At 39.8% G+C, this 25,333-nt stretch overlaps 1 protein-coding gene across 1 annotated transcript; it reads left to right on the top strand.

Moving 5' to 3' along the window:
• Positions 1-13: 13 nt before the first annotated feature.
• On the top strand, positions 14-19,015 carry npm1b (nucleophosmin 1b). The gene is made up of 11 exons (XM_073487152.1): positions 14-96; positions 411-493; positions 2,117-2,236; positions 2,573-2,666; positions 3,331-3,422; positions 3,690-3,748; positions 3,953-4,025; positions 8,886-8,984; positions 13,642-13,737; positions 13,830-13,904; positions 15,109-19,015. Exons 1-11 carry the CDS (start codon positions 48-50, stop codon positions 15,160-15,162), a joined length of 894 nt encoding a protein of 297 aa, XP_073343253.1. The 5' UTR covers positions 14-47; the 3' UTR covers positions 15,163-19,015.
• The last annotated feature ends 6,318 nt before the right edge of the window (positions 19,016-25,333 follow it).

Below are 25,333 nucleotides of genomic sequence, written 5' to 3'. Positions count from 1 at the left end.
TGTGTCCGTCACGCGAGTTTACGGAAGTGTAACCACCCACAGCAAAGATGGAGGACGATACCTCAGATGTGAGCAGACCACAAATGTACTTGTTTGGTGAGCTCGCTTATTCCGACAAAGCCTAATATTTTTCTGTCGCACAATCAGTTTTGTCGCCATGTTATCACGCACCAATAGCCACTTATCATTTTAAGATGGAGGAAGTTAGCTTAAATCGCTGGCGAACGTGCCTGCCCCCACTCGCGCCAATTCAGCTCTTTTGTTAGCTAGCCGAGCGAGGCATGGAGATGCATAGCTGTAGCAGTGACTAACCCCGCATCTCCAACACGCCCATACGTCTGTGTGTGTTGTTCAAGATGAGTGCAGACATGAGGTTTGTTACACTTTGCACGTATCGTTTTCTCTACTAGGTTGTACCCTCAAATCGGACAAACGGGAGTTCAAAGTTGACGTAGACGACGATGATACGGAGCAACAGCTGTCACTCAAAGCAGTAAGGACACTTTCCATCTGACGCAGAATAAATATTCCACGTGAATAATGCAGCTGAAACACAAGCTTCAAATGGAAAGATCAGAAGGGTTAATAAAGGGTTGTGATGAGGTCACAACTGGGGCAAACATTTGTAGTTAGCCCTGTTTTGTCTGTCCCAGAAACAAGAACAAGAAATATCTGCTGTATGAGAGAAGATCTATCAACACTGAACCTTAAAGAAGATGATTAAATATCCAGTGTCTGTTCATTTAATATGCTCTTTTTTCACCCAATCTGGTTGTAAGTTCCAAACACAGGTCATGTGTGTTTATTTCATGCATTACTTGTATTTTATACATTAAAAACAGGTAAACTGTGTGTTTACAAGTTACTCAGTGTCTGTCTTTTACTTTGTGGAAGCAGGTAACAAGCTGGGCTGCTAGTCTTTAGTTTTCTTTTCCTTCCCAAGTAGAAAAGAACATTTTTCATGGATGCCTAAAGTGTAGAAAAGCCCATTAAAAAAATGTTTATTGAACGGTTCAATACGTTGGACACAGAGTTAATGGCCGTCTGATTTGATGTCAGCCAATAGTAGTTAGTTTTGTTTCTTTTGATCGCTTTCTCTCTCTGTGTATGTTTTTATTTGCCTTATTAAACTAAGAATGGTGCTTAATAACGTTGTGGCAGTACTGGCAGTAAAATGCTTCCAGGCAGTCCAACCTACATTATAACATGTAAATCTAGAGGGGACGCCCAATGTCAGCTACTTGGACAATAAAACAAACAAACAAATGCCTCTTCAGGGATAATCAAACTGAAAGGTGCTCCTACAAGCCCCAGTGAAGTAACATGTCAGACTGAAGGTGTATATAAGGTTTTGGGTTTCAAGGGGTTCAAGAATAAACGCAGTTTCCTCACTAGAATGACGTGAAGCAGCCAAGAAAACACAACAGGGCCTCAACAGACCAGAGTTTCTGGCTGGTAATCTAAGGGGACGAGGGACAGATCCAGAATGAGTGTGAGGGCCACCTGGTGCCATTCACCACCTCTTTTAAGCCTTCACAAAGAGGGCGTCGTCACACCCTGATTGGCTGGGAGGGAAATGCCCCAAGCTGCTTCCACTCCTCAATCAGGAGTCAGTCGCCCACCTGCACACAGGTGATCTGAATCACCTGCAATTAGTCCAGAGGGATTTTGGAGAATCAGCTCAAAACAAAAAAGATAGCAAGTCTTAAACAATGGGACTGCTGCAATGTGAAACAAAAAATGCAAGAAACTTGTGAATCCCAAAATTTGAGACTGATCTTGACTGATCATGTCGTTGCTTAACTTTAACAGTTGTACCTCGAAAAGCAATGGTACTTTCATTAAAAACATGACATCAGATACTTACAGTAACTCATTAATTCATTGTTGTAACACTCATTAATCAGATTAACTGTAGTAGTCAGTTACCAGGTATGTGACAGAAATATTAACCTGGAGGCCAAACTCTTTCTACAAAATCTTATTGGAAAAACAAGAAGAAGGTTTGTCAGTTGAAACCTGCACTTTTGTGATCCATCGAGTCAGACAACATTAACCTGATGATGCTGAGACATGGAGGTATTGTTGTATAAAGTCAGCTGTGCTGCTTTTCCAGGTGTGTCTGGGAGCCGAGGCTGAGGATAAGTTTCACATGGTGGAAGTCGAAGGTCTCACGTATGATGGGAAAAAATCCAAAGTGCCACTGGTTGCCCTGAAGCCATCTGTCCTGCCTTCAGTGAGTGAACATCAAAACTGACAGCATTTTGTGAAGTATTTAAGGAGCTACTTAATGCTGTAAAAATAATGAAAAGGGAATGTCTATCAGGCAATAGGTATTATAATTATTATTATAATAGGTCTATAATGTCTAGTTAGTAATTACCTTTTATTTTTTAACTAATATTAGTAAAAGTTATGTGGCTGTCAGCCTCTTTTTATATTGGCTTATTCATACCATGGAGCATACAGAAACCAGTAGTGAAGAATGTAAATACAAATATAATGTCCTTATTATTAATTATTATTCAATTGTTAATTTTATCATTGTAATTGTCATCTTTTTCTTGTCCAGATGAGTTTAGGTGGATTTGAGATCACACCTCCTGTTACCTTCCGTCTCCAGTCCGGCTCTGGACCAGTTCACATCAGCGGGCAGCATTTTGTCAGTGAGTATTAAGGAAACAGCTGCTAGTGCTTCTTCTCTTTCTTCTCTTCAAATTACAGACATACTTTTTTAACATACTAGTCATGTTCAGTTCACCACATCATATAAACTCAGTACTTATGTTCTCCACTGACAACTTTACAGTGAAGTTAAGGGAGCCTTATTATACAAACCCATTTTCTTCAGACTTTTATTTTGAAATGAACTTAATTTCGTTAAGAATTGCTTCTTTACTGTTTTTTTAATGGTAAAGGACAAGTTAATAATGTATAAAAACAGCTACTCTTTTTACTATGACTAAATGCATACAGTAATAATTACAATGACGTTGTTTCTAAAATTGCTACAGTGAGTAACTAGAAGAGTGCACTAAGTAGAATTCACACCTCTGTCATATTATCTGGGGAGCAAATTAAAGCAGTTGCTGCTCACTTGTGGCTCCTACTGGCCGGTTCAGATTAGTGAGGAGTCAGCAGTCAGTGTTGGTATAAAATGGGTTTTTCAAAAATTGTAAAACACCTCAACCACAAGAAGTCTTTGGGCATACAGGCATAAATGTCCGGTTAGGCTGATTAGTCCAGTAGTATGAAGGTTAGCTATACTGAGAAAAATATAAAATCAACCAATGCTATGTGCAGTTCTAGTAACCAGTGTTTGCTTTGAAGGTGTGAAGGATTCAGAGGATGAAGAAGAGGAGAACAACACGTCACCGGTGAAGCGACCTGCAAGCCTGATGTCGGGGAAGAAGCCTGCATTGGTAGCTACCTCATTGTGTTCCTTGAATTCACTTAGCCTCAGAACTGCCTTCAACTCTGAAGGAAAATTATCCTAAAGAAAGCAACGTGTTGATGAAACTGAAACAAGTCCAGTTGCCTACAATACAGCACCTAGACCTAGAGAAAGCATTTAAACCTCTGATGATTCAGTAAGATTTTTTGAAAAGACGGTATACTGTTATTTAGTCATCCCACAATAATACCATTCAGGCCCTCTTTAAAAGTATGATAATTTGTTTTCCTTATAGAAAAAACTAAAGATGGATTCTGACGATGATGAAGACGACAGCGACGAGGACGATGATGAGTAAGTTTCTTTATTTTCACCTTTTCAGTCACTGTGCCTGCCTCAAAAAAACACCACATTTATCTGCCTAAAATTTCAGTCAAGTGTACAAATAATATAACTACTCATTTTATTATCAAATTTCTTTCTAGCATTTGTATAGAGACAATTGTCACAATGCATTTTAACTGAACTGGCATTTTTTCCTCGTCCTCCTTTTTGTAGCGATGATGAAGATGACGACAGTGATGATAATGATGTGAAGCCTCAGAAGAATGTTGGAAAAGAGCTCAAAAAAGTAAGTCTGGTCTTTCTGTTCCTTTTTAAAACTATTCTTACAAAAATTTTGACAGTATAGTAGTAATAGTATAGACACAGACATGATACAACATATTTTTAGGTTCAGCATTACTTTCCAAGGATATCATTATTTGTATCCATAAATACAGGTAGAAATCAGAGAGATAAAGTCATGTATGGGAGGTGCAGATGTCTCGATTTTGTTTAGAGGGGAGCCCAGGGTCAGACTTTGAAAATCCCTGCTGAAGAAAAAGAGTAAAAAAAAAAATCAGTTGGGCTTCAGTGAATACAAATACTTGATGTGGAATAATGAGGTAGGTAAACACATAATTTTACTGCAGAATATACAATATTGTCCAGTACCTCACACATAGAAATATACTGGGTGTCCTTAGAAGCAAACATCACCTATTATAAAGCACCTGCAATATCTCTGATTTATAACTTACATGAGCCAGTGTGATCGCCATCACATTAAATTGGAATTTATTGTAAAAATACAACAAACCAACATTTATCCATGTTCTGGATTGTTGACTGTGTTTGGTTCATTAGGGTAGATTGATCCATTTCTGTCCGTTCAGCAGTCAAACATGAAATGTTTCTGGGTGTAAAAGGATGATTGTTTGCATTTGATCAGTACATGTTTTGAAAGCTTTTTAGAGATACTGATGCTCCATTTCATTTACTACTTAGTCTGTTCTTTTGGGTTATGAACACCACATAATTTATTAATTCAAACATTAATAGTATTGGATTGTGTTTAAATAGAGTCTGGCTGGAATGAGATTAGTTTTTTGTCCATCAAGATTCATGTTTTTGTTTAATCTTACCTTCAATATTATTGAGTGAGAGATCTTGCTGTGTTTGTTGATTCACTTCTTTCAATGTTCAAACCCACCTAAATGTCCTTGTAGGCCACTAAACTTTAATTTATACCATAGATTACATTTATTTGGAGTGTTTCCAGTCCCCTGTTGTCCACCAGGTGTCAGGGTAGCCCAGAGCTTGCCCTCAGTTTTTTTGTGTTAAAGGAATTTATCTGTGTTGCTGCTGTCTGCCTGCTACCTTTTTCTTTCTATCACATCAATCAAAGCCCCACAGACTGTATCCTATAGTAGCATTTCATTCCAGCAGGCCCTTCCCAGTCCTGTACTCACTGACCGTCCACCTTTTTGTATGAGAGAAAACATGGAACTTTTTCATCCTGTTCGCTCATGTACCCACCTGTTTTCCACGAGTAAAACACAGGGTCTGTGTGGCGTAATGATTGGATTTCTCCTCTGTAATCTGCTTGAATTCTCACTGTCTCACCAACAAGACGGCACTGTGTAATCCTGTACACACACACACACACACAGACATGCACGCACACTCACACACAGACATGCACGCACACTCAAAAATATATATACATTTTAGACATGTACACTTAAATGTACAGTACAGATGCCTACTTGCAAAAATGCATACAGTCTGCAAACATTAACGGTACATATGCAGAGAAGCGCACACGCACGCACACACACACACACACACACACACACACACACACACACACACACACACACACACACACACACACACACACACGCACCAGTTATGGGAAACATCTTCCCCCATTTTTCTGTAACCCTGCATATCTTTGTCCCTCTGTCATCCCACTGTTAATATGATTGCTCCTTTTTATCGTCTCTCATGCCATTTCAGCTTTGCACCTGGCCTTTGCCTTTGAACACTTGTTTTGCGTGTTACCACAATCATTTGCAAGTGTGTGGGTGCATGTGTGTATCTACCTCATTTTTACGTCGGTGTCTGTTTGTGATTTCTCTCCCCCCCCTTTTTTTTTTAAAACACGCTATTCCAGTGCAAACTGTGCCAAGCAAAAGATCAAAGCAGGGCAGATGCGCATACCTGCGACGTGAGCGCCGATCCCTGCCTCAGGGTCAGATGACAGCTGAGCATTTCTGTCACCTGTTGATTTATTCTGTTGTCTTCTCCTCCAATTCCTCCAACTCCTGCACCCCACACCCCTCCCCTCCATGACCTTAATCCCTTTCTTCACCATCCTACTCTTTAACTCCATGCCTATCCTGTCTCATTCTTTAACAATGATACCACAAAACTTAAGCAAGTAGGGCTGGGAGCAATTTTTTTTTTTTTTTGGCTCCCTGTTCTGCAATATGTTTATCATTTTTTTTTAACCTTTTTTTGTGTTATCAAACCTCATTTCTGTTGTAAGTACCAACTAAAACGGTGTCCATAGTTGTGGGTATGAGAAGCTGGCATCAAATGCTTGATCAGATACAGATTAGTTCACTTAGTATACTTTACTCATTCTTTGATCGGATATATTTGATCTAAACAGGAAGTTTGGAAACATCACTAAATTTAGAGTTCTGGTATCTCTGCTTGTATTGAACAACATTATTAAGTATTGATTGAGTGTGTAAGAGGTATTTGTACTGAAACTGATTACAAGCTTGCTTGTAATGGTATCAACAAACTTTAACTGTAGCTCTAATAGAATTGTAGATTATAGGTGCAATTGCAGTCAGCTGAAAGTTTGTTTTTTTGGTCGCATAATTATGATGTTTTTCTTAAGAGTGAACGCGTGAGGACTGTGGCTGACATTTGAACTTACATTTAGGTCTTTGAATAGCAATTAAATAGCATTGCCATGGCATGTAAATCTGACATCATTATTTGAGACAACTATTATCATTTTGGCACCAGAGCATCATGGCATTGCTAATGTTGGTATTTACAATAAAATACAACCAATGTTAAGAAAAGGAAATAGCTGAGTTGAATTTTATTTATTTCCTTTGTTCAGCTAAAAACTGCCAAAAAAGAAGCCAATGTCAAGAAAAGGAAATGTCTTTCAGACAAACACAAGTAAGGGTGTCCTTTGGAGCTCTGGGACTTTACCAATTTTGGGCTGCAGGGCTCCACTACTTGCCTCCAAAAATGTCGCTTCTCGTGAGGTAGAACTTTCCGATGATCCAAGAACTTGGAGTTTGCAGCACGAACATCTCCAACACAAGCCTTGAGACTGTTACACATTGTCTACAGTATGGGTGGACCATCTGAAGATTTTAGAGACTGGGCTTCAAGGTGTCCACAATCTCTTTTATAGGCAAATTGTACAAATCACAATGAACAGAGTGATTATATGGCTATTATGATTGGACAAATTACTTTATCAAGCTCTTTAGACACTAGGCGGTGGTTCTTATACCACTTTTGTCCGCAGGGGCTGCCAGAATTAAAATTAAGTAAAAGTTCCTTGTAGCTGCTTTAACATTTCCTTCCAAACATCAGATGTACAACACGAGAACTGTGTTCTTATCTTGTCTTATTCAAAAAAAATAGTCCACACTTTCTAGACTTTAGTTGTTGTACTTCACTTTGTGTTCGAAGTAAAGTGATTCAAATCATTGGACAAGGAGAGAGGCAAGAACCCAGGGAAACGATAACATCTCATGTAGTTATCCTGAGTTTAAAATACCAATCACATCCACTCAGGTGCATCTATGAAAGGTTTGAAGAAAGCACACATTCTCTACTTGAATCTGTTGGTTGTGTATCAGTATCCCTCTGTTAGGAAAAAAAACCTTTGCAACCACACTGGAACAGTCTTACAACATTTTGTATTACCAGGCATTGCTCTAGGGAATAACATGTGTAATTGCCTTGTTGCAGTTATGTCAACACAGGCAATTACACTTCTCGTCCATTCCAAAGTGAATACCAGTGATTGCGAGGAAAGGGTTGGTGCTCAGGAAATGCAGGTACTTGCCTCAGCTATTACAAGGTAATTACACAGGTGACTGAGAGCAATGGAAACCTGACGGGAAGGCCTCCAGTGCGGAGAAGAACAATGACAGGTTATTGGGGTACTAAGTATCTGATCAGTGACAAATTACCAAGTATGTCTGGTGCTTCCTCTGTAATTTCATGTAGCGCGGCTGCGTGGAGATAATTTCAGTTTTGGTTGCATGTCATCCCTGATTTGGTTGCAGTTATGTTTTTAGTAGACGGAGAAGCCTTTTTGCTGAGATACATAACCATAATTAATTAATAATATTTAACATTAGGACTGCCACTGTGCCTTTCGCTTTTAAAATGACATATACTGTTGTCCTTGTTGTTGTTGTTGTTGTACAGTTTTTGTCTTCATGGGTTAAAATGCTTTTAAACAGAGTCTACACATGCAACATTGATATTATTATGACCTTATGGGGGGGGGGAGCAAACAACATGAACACCTCATGACCAAAGACTCTGAAGAAAATTAACCACAATTGCAAGCACTTACACAAAATGTGGTTCACATTATGGTTCATGCCAATTATAATTTGTCAGCTATTAAAGAGGCTCGGCAATTAGCGCTTTGATATGGGAGTTTTCAAAACAACACAACTGCTAGAGCCTCAACCAGTGTACACGTCATGCACTGGTAAAAAAGGAACAACTATTAAGAGTTCAGAACTAGCTGACAAGAAAAAGGTTCATTTATATACAGAATATAGTGTGATTTTTAGACCTTCGTAGCAGTGTTTGCAGTTGTCGTTCAGTTTCTTCAAAGTTTTTCATGAAGCCTTGACAACATTTTTAGCTGTTTGTAGCTCCAGTATGCTGACCCCTGCTGTCATCCTACCTTTGTGTTTTTATACTGTGATCAAATGTGATTTATGATCAATTCAATTCATACAGTTTATGAGCTTTTAATATAAAGAATGATGGTAATACATAGTGTTCTTGTTCTTCTTATCGTTTTTACTTTCTTACTGAAAACCTAGTGTTTAGTAAAGGGATGTCTTATTTATGAATTTTGGTTGTGTTTCTTTCTCAGAGCCTCGAGTCTTCAGGAAAGAAACCCAACAAGACTCCAGTGAAACAAAACGGCCCTGCAGGAAAACCATCAGGATCAGCTGTCAAACCACAGATGAAAGTAGGAAAGGCTTTATCACCTGCTCTCAAGCTTTATTTTCTTGTGGTTCTAGTTTATCAATTAACAGAAGGGACGCACCGACTTTATCTTGTTGACTGCTGGCAGCCTGTGTGAAAGACGATTATATTCAAGGTTGTTTTATACATTTCTATGATCTAATATGTGCCATTTCAAATGTAGTATAACAAGGAGAGTGGCTTTAAAGCAGTTTAGTTATTTTTTCAAATGATGATTTCTTATTTATCCCTGGTAGCAAAGGCAGAATAAATAACAAAAAAAAGCTACCAAATTGTTATTTTGAACAGACTTTCACATCAGTGCATCCTTAGTTAATTTAGTTAACAGCCATTACACTGTAGAAAAGGTCTTATGGTCATCTAATGCCAAAGGTCCCTCCTCCACACAAAATTCCCATCTTACCCAGGGCCTCTTACTTTTGTTTGTTTACATTATTTTAATTTGTTCGGAAATAATTTACCTTGATTTGTTTAGACAGCCAGGATATTATTTCTTTGACTGATAAAAACTGCATTTACGTCCACAAATCTATTCGTAATGAAGACATCATGTCTCCATGCAAAAGAATGGTGGATAAAGAAAACTGAATTGTTAAAGAAGAAAAGTATGCGTTTATCTGCTGCATTATTAGAAAACAGCTTTGATACAGTATGAGTTGATATGATTTGTTGTCATATATGCAGAAAAGAAATGAACTCTCCTCTAAATAAACTAGTGGAGAGCAACAAATGTTAAACCTCATTCTTTGCAACAAACATGGCAAAGCCTGATGAGGCCTGCAAGCAAAATGCAATACATAATGTAGTGCATTTAAAAAAAAAAAGGAAAGAAACCAGACCAACAAGTTGATCTTTTTGTGTTAAATTATTTATGTAAGGGCTGCACAGTTAATCAAAAATGTTGTTAAAATGGCTGAGTGCAATAGCCACATTGCAGAAGCAGCAATATTTTGATAAAGATGAAATGTTCGACAAAAGGGCATCCGAATGAATTTTCAACAAATGTCACATCAACAAAAAGACTCACGTCTTTTGAGTGAAATTGAAATCGTGATGCAAAAATTTTGAATCATATCAGAATCATAATATCTGTAAAAATAATCACAATATTATTTTTATTTTATTTTTTTCTGCTGAAGCCTGAGAAGACACAAGGTGTGTAGATCAGTGGTAATTATTTGCTTTAAATGGCACAATGAAAACAGAGACCTTCTCGTTCCACCTCTATGGAATGTGATAAAAGCCTTTAGCTCAACCTGATAGTTAATTTGTTGGATGGAATGTTTTGGACGGCCGCCTCTCAAAACCCAAAGCTTGAACTCTGCCTCTCTCTAAGCAAACACACCTGACCTCTAAACTGGTTTCCTGGGGCAAGGTTTAAACCCACGACCCCTCGGCCTCTTGTGTTGCAGCCACCATTACTGCCCCACCCCACCACCCCACCACCCCACCCCCCCACCCCCTGTAACACACACACACGAGGGAATACAAATCTGCAAGTGACTCTCTTTACAAATTGTTACAGTGATAAAAATGAATGTTGACTGGATTTGATAAGACATGACTTATGTTAAAGGCAGACCATCTAACACATAAGAACATTGTCACCTCATGTCTGTCGTCTTGAAAGAAAGCTGTGTAATTCTCATCATGTTAAACACGGAGTTGCAGGATTGCTGAATTCCTAAGGCGAGAAAGCGATTCCCCCCAGGGCCGGCGTTCTTAGTGTGTGGGAGAGTGCAGCTAATTCTGTAGTGGCCGTTGTCCAGACATAACACAGTGGCTCTTGAAATGCTCTGGGGGATTAGCCGACGGGCAGCTGAACCGCTGAAACCATCCCGCCAGTTTAACTTTCTGGCCCGTGGAGCTTGAACTGGCCCCATCCCCTCTCCACTTGTGCACAACAACTGTTCGCTCTCTACAACCTCTTCACACCCCTCACTTCCTGGACACACCTTCTCCCAATTGCTCTCATTACCAGCGTTTGATGTCTGGTGCAGCTTGCGCTTCCAGATGCCCCTGAGGAGCGAGGAAGCGGGCGTGGATGTCTGTTTTTTCTTTACTAAATGCAGGTGACTGGTCATTAGATTGGCTTGTCAGATCTGTTGCCAGTGCCGCAGTTCTCGCCTCTCGCAGCCCAGCATGTAGCTGCACCTTCTTGCATAACAGGCTCGACATGAGAACCAGCTAACTCGAGTTGTGCTGATCTGAAGTAACTTTATCTTGCAGCTGGTGTCTTTTGATTGATGGGTTTGGAGAAGAAGTTGATGCCTTCGAGCACACGTCACAGTCGTAAAGTTGTTAACCACTCCGCTCAGGCTTATCCCAAAAGGGTGTGAGTCATTGTTTTAGCGACTGATTGACATGTGTTAGAGCAGGTGCCTGTCTTGTTAGCACTCATTTACTTTTCCTGTGAGTGTAAGGATGTTTGCTTATAACTATGACTCTATTGATTGGACTTGTTTTGCATGAAAAATGTCCAGAAGACCAACCCCTTTACTTACATATACAAGTTGAGTCACAGTGACCTGACGTTTTCCACAGACATGGGCCTCCAGGCTCTCATTCCGACAAAATGACAATTACCACCCCGAGACAGACCTGATGAGCAAAGGTGTCACAACCATGTGTTTGCACTGGATTGAAGACAAGAGATTGCATCAAATGATAGCGTGCTTGTGATTAAGTTCCATGTCTCTGGTATCTGTAATCAGTGTCTGGCCCAGATGAAAAAGCTTGCTGGCTTTGTGTGTTTATCAGCTGTTTCAGGTCCACAGCTGTCCCTTGGAAGTAGAGAGCTGCCCATAAATAATAAATACGCAGTGCATTTGTCTGGCCGGGAGCCAGCAGCATATGTGCTCTTTTTTCTGTAGTGAGGTATGTGTGTGTCAAGGTTTTCTTCATTTTATACCTTTTGATCTGCGCAATTAAATGCTGATCTCTTGGGGACAGGGACAGATAATTGCATTTTTCAAACCTGAGAGGGAATTTATTTTGTCAAGATCATTCCACCTGTTTTTAACCATTTCAAGTCTTACACTTGTTTTCAAAGCCTGGAGTTGCTAAAGGTTTTGAAGTATCAAGTAGTGACACATGGTGACTGTTGAACATGGTGAAACTTACAACCCCATTCGGGTCAGAACTTAATCAAATCGTTCCAATTGTATAAGAACTGGGGAAATTAAGAAACCTGCTTTTTGATTCCACTTATCCATTCCTAAATGCAAAATGGTGACCTGCACTTTTTCCTACATCTTGATTACCCAAGCTCAAGACCATGTGCAGTGGTTTGAGACGTAGTGTACATGTCTATGATGTGGCATACTGAAGCTACTGATTACAAGGCTGATAAAACTGCACATTCAACACAATGTTGGGCTGACTAGTAAATAATGACCGCAAGTTTCAGGAAAGTATGAGAGCCTATGTTGTTCCCCATCCAAGCTTTGAATATTCTTGGGTAATCCTCACTGACAAAATTGTTTTTCAGGACAGCCCTACAAAGATATTAGGTCATTTATGACAAATCAGTGTTTATAGCAGCCTAAATCTGCAGAAATAAACAGTTTCTGCTTTCGACATGTTTTGGTTTAAGTAACATGACCAGTAAGTAGAAAACCTGACCAAACCTGTTTACAACCAGATCGAAATTCAATCACAGGACAGCTGTCCATCTGCTCATGAGGGTTCGCTTATCTTTGACTCACAGGGGTAAAGAGCTGCTTTATTCATGCCTTCCCTCTTCTTTTAAATGCGTCTCTGGCTATCAATGAAACCCTGCAATTTCACTGGATTCCACACTGGCTTTGCATGTAGGGACAAGCTCTGTGGCTTGTGTAACATGCAGTCGCGGCATATGGTTGTTGTTGTGTCACATTCATACACTAATTTAGGCCCTTTGGGGCCTCAGCTGCCCAGGTCTGGACACACCTGTGAGTCCGCTGGTTCCGTGCTCATGCTGCTCTCATCTTCACAAACACAGTCGGACTCTTTGTGTGCTGGAAAAGCATCAAGGTTGTTTGTGACGGTATCGTTTTAGTCTTGACTATCCATAGATGTCATCTTCACTTGTTGAAGTCATTAATTTGATTTGTCAGTATAACTTTTATTGAGAAACAAGCACAAGAACATTGGTTGCACTTTGACCTTTTTTCTTTTAAATTGATTCAGTCATTTGGGATTTACCATCAAGGGAAAAACACCATTGACAAACAATCTCTATTGCTCATTGGAGAGTCGGGGCTTGCCCTCTCCTGCTTGCAAACAATTAAAGCATAATTTGTACCTGATGTATTTGTAAAACATAAAAAAGATGGTGTAATTAGGCTAGAATTTGTTGTCCTTTCTGATGCTTTCATCTTCTTCCAGCTGGTTGCACATGCCAAGCCTGTAAACACAGACCCAGACAAAATGGGTCACGATAGGGCTGCAGCCCAGACTGGCTGTAGCTGTTGGTCAGCAAATGGACAACAAGTTAGAATTAGCAATTTTTGTGTGAAATTCAAAAGCAAGTGCAGAGCAGAAGAAGAAATATTGCAGCCTAATATGAAGTTATCTTTTTTATCTACACCATTGTAAATCTCTCTCTATTTGACATATCAATCAGTGTTTCTTATCTAAGTGATATATATCTTTTTAAGACACCTGCCCCAGGAAAAGACAAACCCCAGGCCGGCCCGTCTAAATCTCCCTCTCTGAATGAGATTAAGAGCAAATTGTCAACAGCGGCCAAGGAGGTAAGGCTGTCATCCCCTTGTTGCAAATTACCACTCTTAATTGAATGTCTGACGCACGGTTAAGCTGATGATTTAATGGCCTTCTTCATCAGGGAAGACCCCTACCCAAGACAGAGCAGAAGTTTGAGAATTTCGTGAAGAGTTCTTTTAAAATCTCAGACAAAAAAGTAAGTAATCATGAGTCATTTCATATATAATGTGTATATGATCGTGAGTATTTTTGTATTTAATTTGATTTTTTTTTTACATTTTCAACGCTGACATCTCATGTGCACTTTATATCATGTTCCTGCTTCTGTGCTCTTGCAGTCTGTGTATTTTGTCTCTCAAACACGTAGCCATATGGAGTTATTTGTTTTCTAGAAATATTCCAGTTGCCGGGTGTTAGGAGTCACTGTAAGAGCTTTTTGCCATGATAGATACCCAGGAATGCATTATTGTTCCTCACGCTGTCTTCATACCTCACACTGTCCATTATGCCTCAAACGTCTCTCCAGCACAGCGTGTTCTCTTTGAATTATATTCATTTGGTGTCAGCGGGCTCTTTCGAGATGGAATGGGAGTATACCTGCCAAGGCAAACTCTTTCTCAGTGATTTACTGGATTGTGTGTCTTTTGTAGCCCTAATGAAGGGACTGGTGGTATGTGGATGGTACCAATCTCTTTCACATTCAAGGCCTTTGACCAACCCAAAAACAAGGGGCTTTTCTAAATGCAGGACTTAAATCTTTTCTAATGCTGCTTGTCATTTGAGAAGAAAAACGACAGCCACTGCACATTATTTTGCAGAGCATGAATTAATCGCCCAAAAACCTTTAGATTATCACCACAGACTAAATCACTTCAGGCACTGTGTCAGAAAGGAAAGCTGTGTTTTTTAAGTATCAAAGCATCTGTAAGAAGGCGATCACTTGAAAAGGGCTATTTGAACATTCATTTGTGATTGCATTATAGTGATAAAATGCTAACTGTACAGCTTTGAGAGCAGGTGAAAGCTCTTTAGAGCGACACGAGGGCCAGTTGGACAGGGAAAAGAGTGGGGGTGGAGTCGGGTCGGGGAGAGCTTGTTGATCCCAGTGTGTAGAAACATCTGTGGAAGTGCTTTGGTTTCGTCAGCCAAGGCTGAGATCTGTCAGACCTGGAGCACCTAGTCATATACTCTGGTATGTACTGTTGCCCCCACCCAACCCCTCGTCGTTTCCCAACAGCCCCATCTAAACTCAGCGTTCCCACAGGCCAGACGCACAAAAGCACGTTGGAGTAAGAGTGAGTCATGTGTGTAACGCTGTATAGCACTTCATTTGTATGATTTATCATTCATTTCTTCTCTTCTGTTGTTACCCCTCTCTCCCCTCTTTGCACCTTCCTCAGGTGGTCAAGGACCTTTGGAGTTTTGTACAAACACTGAAGAACGAGAAGAAGTAACAAACGTTGAAGCATTTCCATGTTTTGCATCCTGCAAGACATTTAAAGGCACAGTCAGCGAGATTTCCTACTTGGCCTTATTATGTCATCATTTCTACTGAAATTCTGTCTTCTAGTGAACAGGACTGAAAATGGGTAAAGCCATTAATGATTCAGGTGTCATTGTTTTTTTTGTAGATGCGAAGCACGCTCTGGAGCTGGTTTGTAATTCACTCACAAATTCACTCATTCACACTTAGTAGCCTGCAGATTTTCCACAAGGGGAAGCAGTCTACTTCATCACCACCTACAGGGAAGGAAAGTAATGGCACCACCAGTTAGGACCTGCACATGTCTATGGTTGCTTTTCATTATAGACGATAAATAAGAATCAGATCTGAACACTGATCATGTTGAACTTCCATTATCAGGATAATTGCGAATATTCTTAGTTGAGTGACTTGAAAAAGCTGTTTGACTTGATAACGTACAGTGTTATATAGATTTCCTGATTTATTTTGAATTGCCACGAGGAGGAGGTCACTGATGCTGGAGGCCCAGCTTGCTCATTGTATGTCCCTGGAAAAAAGTTGTACTATGGATTCCAAACTAAATAACAGGAGATGAGGCACCCCGTAATGCAATAAAAATAGTTATGTATGTTTTAGTGACATTTCAAGAATGGTCAGGATAATCTGATAGGAAATGTTAACATTTTCATCGTCCCATGCTTCCTCGCGTCCTCTTTCCTACCTTGACTGGGAAATTGTTCCCCTCTGCCATCACGGAGGATCTTGCAATCCCTTAAATTCAACTCAAGGAGGAAGGAGGCTTCTGGACCAGGTTAGAGCGAGAAACATGGGTTTCTCCTCGCTTCCCTCACTTGCTTGTCTTCCATGGATCTATTTCTCATATTCTTATCGGCAGGAGTTAGGATGCATGGAAGAAAGGCAAGAGAGGGAAGCAGGGAGACATGTTAGCATAATGAAAAGTACCCTATGTTGCTTATCTACAGAAAAGGAATAACTGTTGCACTTTCAACACCTACACGCAATAAATGCACCTGCAGATTTCAACATCTGCAATAATAGCAGATATGTAAGTTATCAAGTGACAACAAGTTTATAGTTCAAGTATTCAAAGCCAAAGAAAGACAGAACTTGGTTAAGGTATTCATGGCTAATTTTTGTTTGATATGGCCTCTTGGTCTTGCCCAAAAAAGCTGCCATCTGTGAGGTTTGCAACAGTAGCTTTAGTTTTGTGATACTACCACAAGGAGTCGCTAGACATTTTGAAATCCTACAAGGTCTTATAAATCATCAAACGGCTATAAAAATGACAGCAATTGCAGGTGGTGTAACTGTCAAATTACTGAAGCTATTCCTTTCCTTGCCTGTAGAAGGTGAGATCAGCATGCAGACATCTTACTTTCATGACATATTTTTGCATGTTTGCATTGGAACTGCAAGAATGAAACTCTGAAAATTGTTAATACTGGCTGAGCCTGGTTTCAGGTGCTTCGCATCCATGACACTGTGTGTCCATGTCAAGTCAACAATGCAATAGGAGATATTGCAGAATGTGCCTTTAAATATCTCTACTGTAAACTGAGATAAATCAGAGTCCCAGTTTGTGTGAATTTGAGCAGTATAAACAAAGATGGCTAGGAACGCTGATACTGAGGGACAGTGACAATATCTTGTTTTCTTATTTTAGCTTCTGTTTGGCTTTACAAGGCATTAGCTTGCAAAACATGCTGAGGGTTATCTGTCTGCTTTATACATATTGTACAGGAATGTGTTTTTTTTTTAACTTGTACACTCAGATTAGTCATCCAGCAGCAGAACTGTATTTTTTAACAACTTGTTGAACAGCAGTGAGGGTTACTTTGTTTCCTGCAATGATAAAGCAAATACGCAAATAGATTCAACTGTTTATAAAACATTTCCCTTAAAAAAGGAGTGTGGAAACTACGTTCATGGATACATGCAGTTTTTACACTACTACCATTACATATCTTAACCAATCTGTTGAGTAAATAAGAAATGTTTCATCCCATGTTTTTACCAGAAACACCTGACATTTCTGAGAGCGGTGTCATTGTTAATGTTTGGGTTTTTTTATACTCCAAAACAAATATAATTAAGTACCCAGAGAGCCTGAAAATATTACAAACCTGCTGACTGGACCCATCTCAAAAAGCATTTTGTTTGGAGTGTGAAGCTATTTATGTCTGTCATTATTTGAGAGAGTAGTCAATGCAGTAATTTCAGCCAAAAATAATCTGTATCAAAAGTGTTCATGAGAGTATTATGATCTCTATAAAACCAACAACAGCTGGCCGGACTAAAATGCTTTTCTTTAAAGTAAATACATACAAAAAGTTAAAAACAAGGCTGATAGATTGTTAACGAGCTCCAGGAGGTTCTTTACAATGTGGCACCAACGCTGTTTTTTAGTGCATGTCAATGTGCTCTAATGCACTAAACACAGATCACAAGCCTGTGATTAACGTGGATTATCTTATTTATTACAACATAATCATAAGGTATAGATCAGAAAATTACATCAGCGCGACATGACGTCATTTACAGAAACCCCATAAAGAACTCAGCCCCATAATTGTTTGCACTCTTGTATATCGGTGCTCTGGTGACAATAAGCTACACTTGCTCAGTGCTTATAATGTGTTTATGATCCAGTATAATGCCTTTTATGAGCCAAATGTTGGCAGATGGATACCATCTTTAACCAATCAAATAGCTAGGTCCAATCTTGCTGTTGTCTTTAAAGGATATTTGAAACTCTAATACTAAACTTAGGTCAATAAAGTCACCCTGATAATCGACCTAGGCATCGCATTTTAAATATCTGTGATGTCCTGCTTGTAAGGTTTCAGTAGGAGCAGGTAGGTTGTGTATGAGTCCTTCTTCAATGATTTTTAATAGTTCCCTCGTATCAAACTTAATGAACTTTTCTCTGTGAATAAATCTCTTGCGTTTATTAACAAGTACGGCAGCTGAAAAGTTATATTTTTGAGTGTGTGCTAAATCCGCCCTTGCTAATAGCTGGTTTTGCAGCTTGGATCTGTTGTCGTGATCTTTATTTGAATTGTTGTTTTAGTTTGGTGTAGAAGTGTTTTGTGTTGAGTATAAAACCCCTTTTTAAAATGTTTAAATACTGTTTGTGTTAACCTGACATTAGTTGTCCTTTGATTGGGAGTAATTTTCAATTAGCAACACATGTCCAAGTTTTAATCACTTTGGTAATAACAAAAAAAAGTGTTTGAAATTTGGCTTTTGGAAATACAATTAGCATCAAACACTGAAATTTAACTGCTCCCTATAAGGCTACTAGCGCTGCAGAACGTTGAGTTTAGAACAGCATTATTATGTATGAAATCTTTTTTTAATTATTATCTTAATAATAAGTAAATATCTACTATTGTATCAGACTAAGTAGTTCTGAGATGTATCTATGATTGATGACCCCTTCTGTATTTCCTTTATCTACGATATCGCCTCATGTCTGATCTGAAATACCTGCTGTGAAACATCAGTGTGTGTTTAGAGGCATCTTTACTTTGAACTGACAAGAAACAAGGTGCATATTTCCTGCATATGTCAATGCAAATTAAATTGTAACACTGTACTATTGTGAAATCTGAATTGATGACAGAAAATGATGGTTGGGCCGACTCAACATGTGTTGATAGAAAGTGCATTTTGTCTGTTTAGTCAAATTTTATTGATTAGTTAATGCATGATTGCTGATGGTGGACATTCATTCATGATTTGTCGAGATGAACATATCCATCCATTTTTTTTTTATCCTACCTGTAATATTTACCTGAATAAAGTGAATCCCAGCTGGTTTTGAGTCCCTCATTTAAAAGTGTTTTACCTGTAGACCAAGAAAAAATAAAAGGCAGCTAAACTATCTAAAGGTCCCATATTTTGTTGATTTTTATTTTGGGTTTCAACTAGAATTGCTTTAATATTAAAAAATGTAATATTGCATAATCTTATAATCTTAAACTTTCCATTCCTGCAGCACCTCTATTCACCCTTTGTCTCTTTTCGGCCCCCCTCCTGAAAAGCCTAGTCTGCTCTGATTGGTCAGCTCTCACAGGCCTGAGCAGGCACCAGCTGAGTTTCCACATAAACTGCCGGTGTTTTTGCAACCATGTCTGTGCTGGGGACTGTGAGAGGGACAAAAAAGACCAATATGAGTGGACATGCTGCTTGATGATCTTGGACATTTTTGATAGAGATGGAATGTAACAAAGTACTTTTACTCAAGTACTTTGTGAAAATTGGAGGTACTTTACTAGATGGAAAATTTCACTGCATTTATTTAACAGCTTTAGTCACAAGTGACTTTACAAATTAAGATTTTTGCATACAAAACATACATTGAACTTATAAATATGTTTTGCTATAAATGGAGTTACCCATCCGTATGTACAAGCACAGCTAAAATAATTAGACGGCCAAAGGTGGAGTAAGCGATTCTGGAGAAAAACAGTTGTTGAGTTTCATTCCCAGGTCGACAAATAGCGACACTCTGGGTTTGTGGTTCAGTCCGAGCCACTATTGCTAACTGTCAGGTGTCTTTCCAACCTCACTGCTCTGTGCAAAAATGTCTTTTAAAAATTCAGATAAAGATAATAAGAGGCTTCAGCAGTCTTCAGTTAGACAGATGAAATTGGTGTCTTCCACAGTTGGACTGCTTTTTGTGTTTCAACAGAAACTGAGCTGCGACGCAAGGATAGACAACAACAAAAAGGTTGTATCATGCAGAGAAGACTTGAACTTTGGAAAACACCCACTTGTTTGACTGAAAGCTCATTTTAGCTTCGGCTGAACTTTTTCTGGCTGAAATTGTTTTTAGACATACTTGCTAAAATATGAACTTTTCCTTTAATTGTAATAACCACTTATCTTTGCTGACACCACTGGGTGGCACTGAAGTCCGGGCGTTGACTTCAAAGCAAGACTTCATAATGATATAAATTGATTAAGCTCTTACCTGAACTGTGAGTCAGGCATTACTTCACTGCCAGCTGAACGCTTTTTGCCCCGTAGCCACGAGGAAGTGAGGCGCACTAGCGGATGCAGCCGCGGGATGACGCACAATTTTATGTTCCAAACAAGACGACTGAGAGGCACGTGGAAATCCCCCCTTTGTGGTTCACTTGAATTCCAGTCCAGGGTTTGACTGAACCAGCCTGGAGGTATTGACACACAGACACACCACAAAAAGCTCTCTCTCACACACATTTATATAAAGAATGGTAAACCTGCAAGTTGCCCGGGTACCTCATCGGAGAAAAAAATGGATTATTGACACTTGAGGCGATTAATTCCATTTGAAAAAGTAATATCCAATAAAATGAGCATCAGTTGGGTGGTAGATACCAGAGAAGACAGATATCTAGAGGAAACAGCCACAGACAACACAAAAGTCCCTTGTAGAGGCAGGTTAGAAAGGTATTAAGTTGTATTTGGCACTGAGAAAGAAGCTGTTTATTTAAGTTTTCTTGATATTGGACTTGTCTTCCAGTCCATCCTCTTGGTGCCTGTTGTCTGTTTATTTCTGCCTTCATACAATATTTTTTTTGGTTAAACGGAAAAAGGAAAGAAATCCTCATAAAGAAAAACTTTCTCATAAGTACGCCTGTATATCTTTTTTTACAAGTCTCGCTCCATCTGTAATTTGACATTGTGAACTTAAACACAATAGACAAAATGCAATAAACGAAACATCTGCACTGGTTTTGAACTGTAGGTGTGGTTGAACAGCAGCCCAATTGCCAGAATAAAATGTTGGCATTGTACATTACTGCAAACCATGTTTAAATTCAATTTGTATGTTTTATACGTGTCATATCAATATTACCTGTAAAATCATGTTCAAATTCATGCACATGAGCTGACTTTCACATCAGGAAGTGGGTGGTTGACACAGCTGCCAAACCAGAGACCACTGTTCGAGACAACGTTTCAACTTTTGTAAGCGTGAAACTACTATTTTTAATGAAAGATTTCCTGGCCGAGGTAGTGGTAACAGAACCGGATATTACAGGCAAAATGCCAGGACAATTTCCGGCCATGTTTGTGGCAACAAAGCCACGGTATTTTATAATAAATAATATGATAAACTTTATTTATATAGCACCTTTAAAAACAGAGTTTACAAAAGCAGGAAACTCAGGAAGACAATATTACAGAATAAACTCTCAACAGTCGAGCTGAACACAAGGACGCCTCGTCTACGATGAGTTAAAACCAGAAAGCAGAACAGAAAATTTAAAAAACACAAAAAGTCAGATTCAATGAGTCATTATAAGTAAAAGGAATAAAAGTGATCTTTTCCTAAACCTAACCTCACAGGACCATAGGCAAAAATTGTAACTTGAACATAAAGAAATGTCAACATTCATTCTGGTGATTGGGTCGAACACAACGCTCAACCTGGTGCGTTCACCCTAGTAACAAAAAATACCTTCTAGTGGCGTCTTGTCTCGACCATTAATAAAGTCTTCAATACTCTGGATAATACAGAACATTACAGTTCTCACCGGGAATGATTCTTAAAATAAAAATGTGGTTCCAGTGAAAACGATTCAAAGCGATTTCTGTTCATTTTCATTCTGATGGTTTTTGGATGGAGGCAGAAATAAGAAACGGATATCTTTGGACAAATTAAACTATCCAGATACCACGAGATGTAAGTGAGGTGTTTCTTCAGTAATTTGGGTGAACTGACCCCAGGGGTGGACTGGGACAAAAATTCAGCTCTGGCATTTTCTGTCCAGACCAGCCCACTACATTATCAGCGGACACCACGTAGAAGTCCACAAATCTCGTGGCGTCCTTTCTCACACATACTACAAAGGAGAGTCATATTCCTTGATAGCAGTTAACAAATAAAGCACGTAGCTATGAACTCAAGGACTAAAACTGACAGCTATAGCAATCAACCAATCAATCTTTGTTCATTATAGTGTCAAATCACAACAGAAGTTATGTCATGACCAGGGGTGGGACGAGACTAACGGGAAGAACCCAAAACCAGAGACGGGGTGGAGTTTTTCTCACATCATTACTTACATTTGCACAACAGTTGGTGCATTTCTCAAAACAATTAGTACAAACTGCAAAACCTTGTTGATAACCTGCAAAAGCATGTCACATGCTCAAAATAGAGGTCATTCCTCAAAACCAAGTATTCCTATCAATGAAAGTGTGTGCGTCATAAAAAAAAGTCCTGACACCATCATTTATGAACAAGGTAGTCAAATGGCTTTGTCGTGTTTTCATTAGGACACTTTACTTAAAAAAGCAGATCTTTGTGAACCGAAAATGCTCAAGACTATACACTAACACTATACACAGCCATTTGAAAACTACAGTAAAAGTAACACATTTACACACATTAAAGTTACACACAAATTATACCTATTAGATAGTTATCACCTCAGTAAACAATAAATTAATTGAAAGATTACAATAAATTCAATGGCAAATATTGCAAATTAAACTTATTATTTCCTACAGGTTTACTTGTGTTTTGCATCTCTGTTTACAGCTCATCAGGCCACGTGAATGTTTACTGTTGCTATGGCAACAAGAGACCGCTGACGTTAGCATCTGTTAGCTAGCTTAGCTAAATCATCTGAACAATAATAACCCATAATATCACAATTCGGCATATTTGAACAAAATCAACCACAGCTACCAACAGTCACAGCCCTTTAACTCCGGGCTGATGTGCTGCCACATGTTAGATTGTCAAAGTTAGAAAATAACGGCTTCAGTCCCTGAGGAGCTGCGTTAGCATTAGCGGCAGCTGCGTTAGCATTAGCGGCAGCTACGTTAGCATTAGCGGCAGCTACGCTAGCATTAGCGGCAGCCGCGTTAGCATTAGCGGCAGCTATGTTAGCATTAGCGGCAGCTACGTTAGCATTAGCGGCAGCCGCGTTAGCATTAGCGGCAGCTACGTTAGCATTAGCGGCAGCTACGTTAGCATTAGCGGCAGCCGCGTTAGCATTAGCGGCAGCTACGTTAGCATTAGCGGCAGCTACGTTAGCATTAGCGGCAGCCGCGTTCATCAGTATGTTAGTGAGGTCGCATCACATTCAATGTAAAAACGTCTTTTACTTTGTTTTGGACGTGTCTCAAACATTTAGCCGAGCCAGCCCCAGGCTGACGTTACTCACCCTGTCTGCCTCCACTCGCTCATCATCGTCAGGTCCTCCTCCCTCGTCTCCCGGCGCAGCAGCACCTGTGGCTGCTGGTGGGTCGGTGTTACTGGTCCCGGCACCAAAAAGCTCCGTCAACTTCGCACATTTAGCAGCCTCCACCTCCAGAGACTTCGACTTTTTAATCGCTGTTTCTCAGCTGTTTCTTCCTCTTATCCATTTCAAGTAGCGGACACAGTTTGGAAGACGCTCACTACCACCACTCACTAACGTTACTACTGGCTCAGCAGCAGCCCGGCCCGCCCATCGAGGTCCCGCCCCCCTGGTTCGTGTCGTGATTGACAGCACTGTCAGCCCATGATTGATTGACAATGACAAACAATAGACCAATTATATGTGTCGATGCTGGGAACACACTGATAGCCCTCTGTAGCCAATTGGAGGGAATTTAGAGAAGAAGAAAAAACTAAAAAAAACAAAAAACATAGCGGACCGGACCGGACCGGCCCACATTGGGTCAACGGCCCACCGGGACGATGCCCGGTATGCCACATGGCCAGTCCACCCCTGACTGACCCTCATATGGTTCTTCTTACTCTGTTAGTGTAAGTGCCTTACTATAACAGTTAAAGCACACAGGGACAAGGCAGGTGTCCTGTACATGTGAGACAGCAGGTATCACTTCCCTTCGTGTGGCAGCAGCCAAACACAACATTAGGCCATTAGGGAAATATCGCCCTTTCCTCTAATCCAGCAGTCACACGATATGGCACAGGACAGTCATGACAGTGTGTTCTCAGTCATAAACATCAGAGGACGATCTCTTCAACCTTTGTGTGTGTGTGTGTGTGTGTGTGTGATTGTGCTCTGAGGAGAACAGGTGTGTTTTGTTTTTGTGAGTGTGGTTGTGCCCCCTATGAAGAACGTGTGAGTGAAGCACAGAACGACAGTTTGTGTTGAATAAAACCAGCTTGTTCTACCATCTGCCTTATTAAAAGCCTCAAGCCTGTGTGTGTGTGTGTGTGTGTGTGTGTGTGTGAGAGTGTGTGTGTGTGTGTGTGTGTGTGTGTGTGTGTGTGTGTGAGAGTGTGTGTGTGAGTGAGTGAGTGAGTGAGTGAGTGAGTGTGTGTGTGTGTGTGTGTGTGAGAGTGTGTGTGTGTGTGTGTGTGTGTGTGTGTGAGTGAGTGAGTGAGTGAGTGAGTGTGTGTGTGTGTGAGTGAGTGAGTGAGTGAGTGAGTGAGTGAGTGAGTGAGTGTGTGTGTGTGTGTGTGTGTGTGTGTGTGTGCGTGCGTGTGAGTGTGTGTGTGTGTGCGTGCGTGTGTGTGTGGGGGGGGGGGGACAGATTAAATAATCTTTCAACCACAGTGAATCATTTGTACCGTATAATTTGCTTTTGATTTTTTTTCAAAATTTCAATTAAAAAACTTGCAGCTTCAGGGAAGTTGTGTTCATTACAACTTTAAATATATAAACAACTGCAAACCAGACATGATTGCACACAAATAATTGTTGTCACAACAGGTGTGGGTGAAGAAGGTACAGTAGATAACAGCTACGGTTGTTGTTGTACATTCAAACAATCTGTTGTGAAAGCAGCAAGAACCTTTAGATAGTCCTTAAAACACTTTTGAAAGATTGCAACACTGTGTAATATAAACCAACATGCCATGTTAAACAAGTGACAGATCAGACTACATTACAAAATGAGAACCAGCCTCCAGGGACAATGTTACTGTGAAGCAAAATGGATGAAACAGCAGAAAAAGATCTGCTGTACTCCAAATTAAAGTTCACCCTGTTTAACACCATCTACTTATTTCAGCTTACGCTCTTCCTCTTTTTGTCTCTTCTGCATGATTGTAGTGGATTTAATTGATGAAAGCAACAACATGTTAGAACTTTCACCTGGATTTACCTGGTTAATGAGCCATGACAGAACACTTTGTGTGGATATATGCAAATGAAAAGGCTGCAAAATTGACTGGT

The sequence above is a fragment of the Pagrus major genome, chromosome 18 (assembly GCF_040436345.1).
Source record: "Pagrus major chromosome 18, Pma_NU_1.0".
NCBI lineage: Eukaryota > Metazoa > Chordata > Actinopteri > Spariformes > Sparidae > Pagrus > Pagrus major.
The sequence above is the reverse complement of the archived record's forward strand: the minus strand, read 5'-3'. Positions and strand labels throughout refer to the sequence as shown.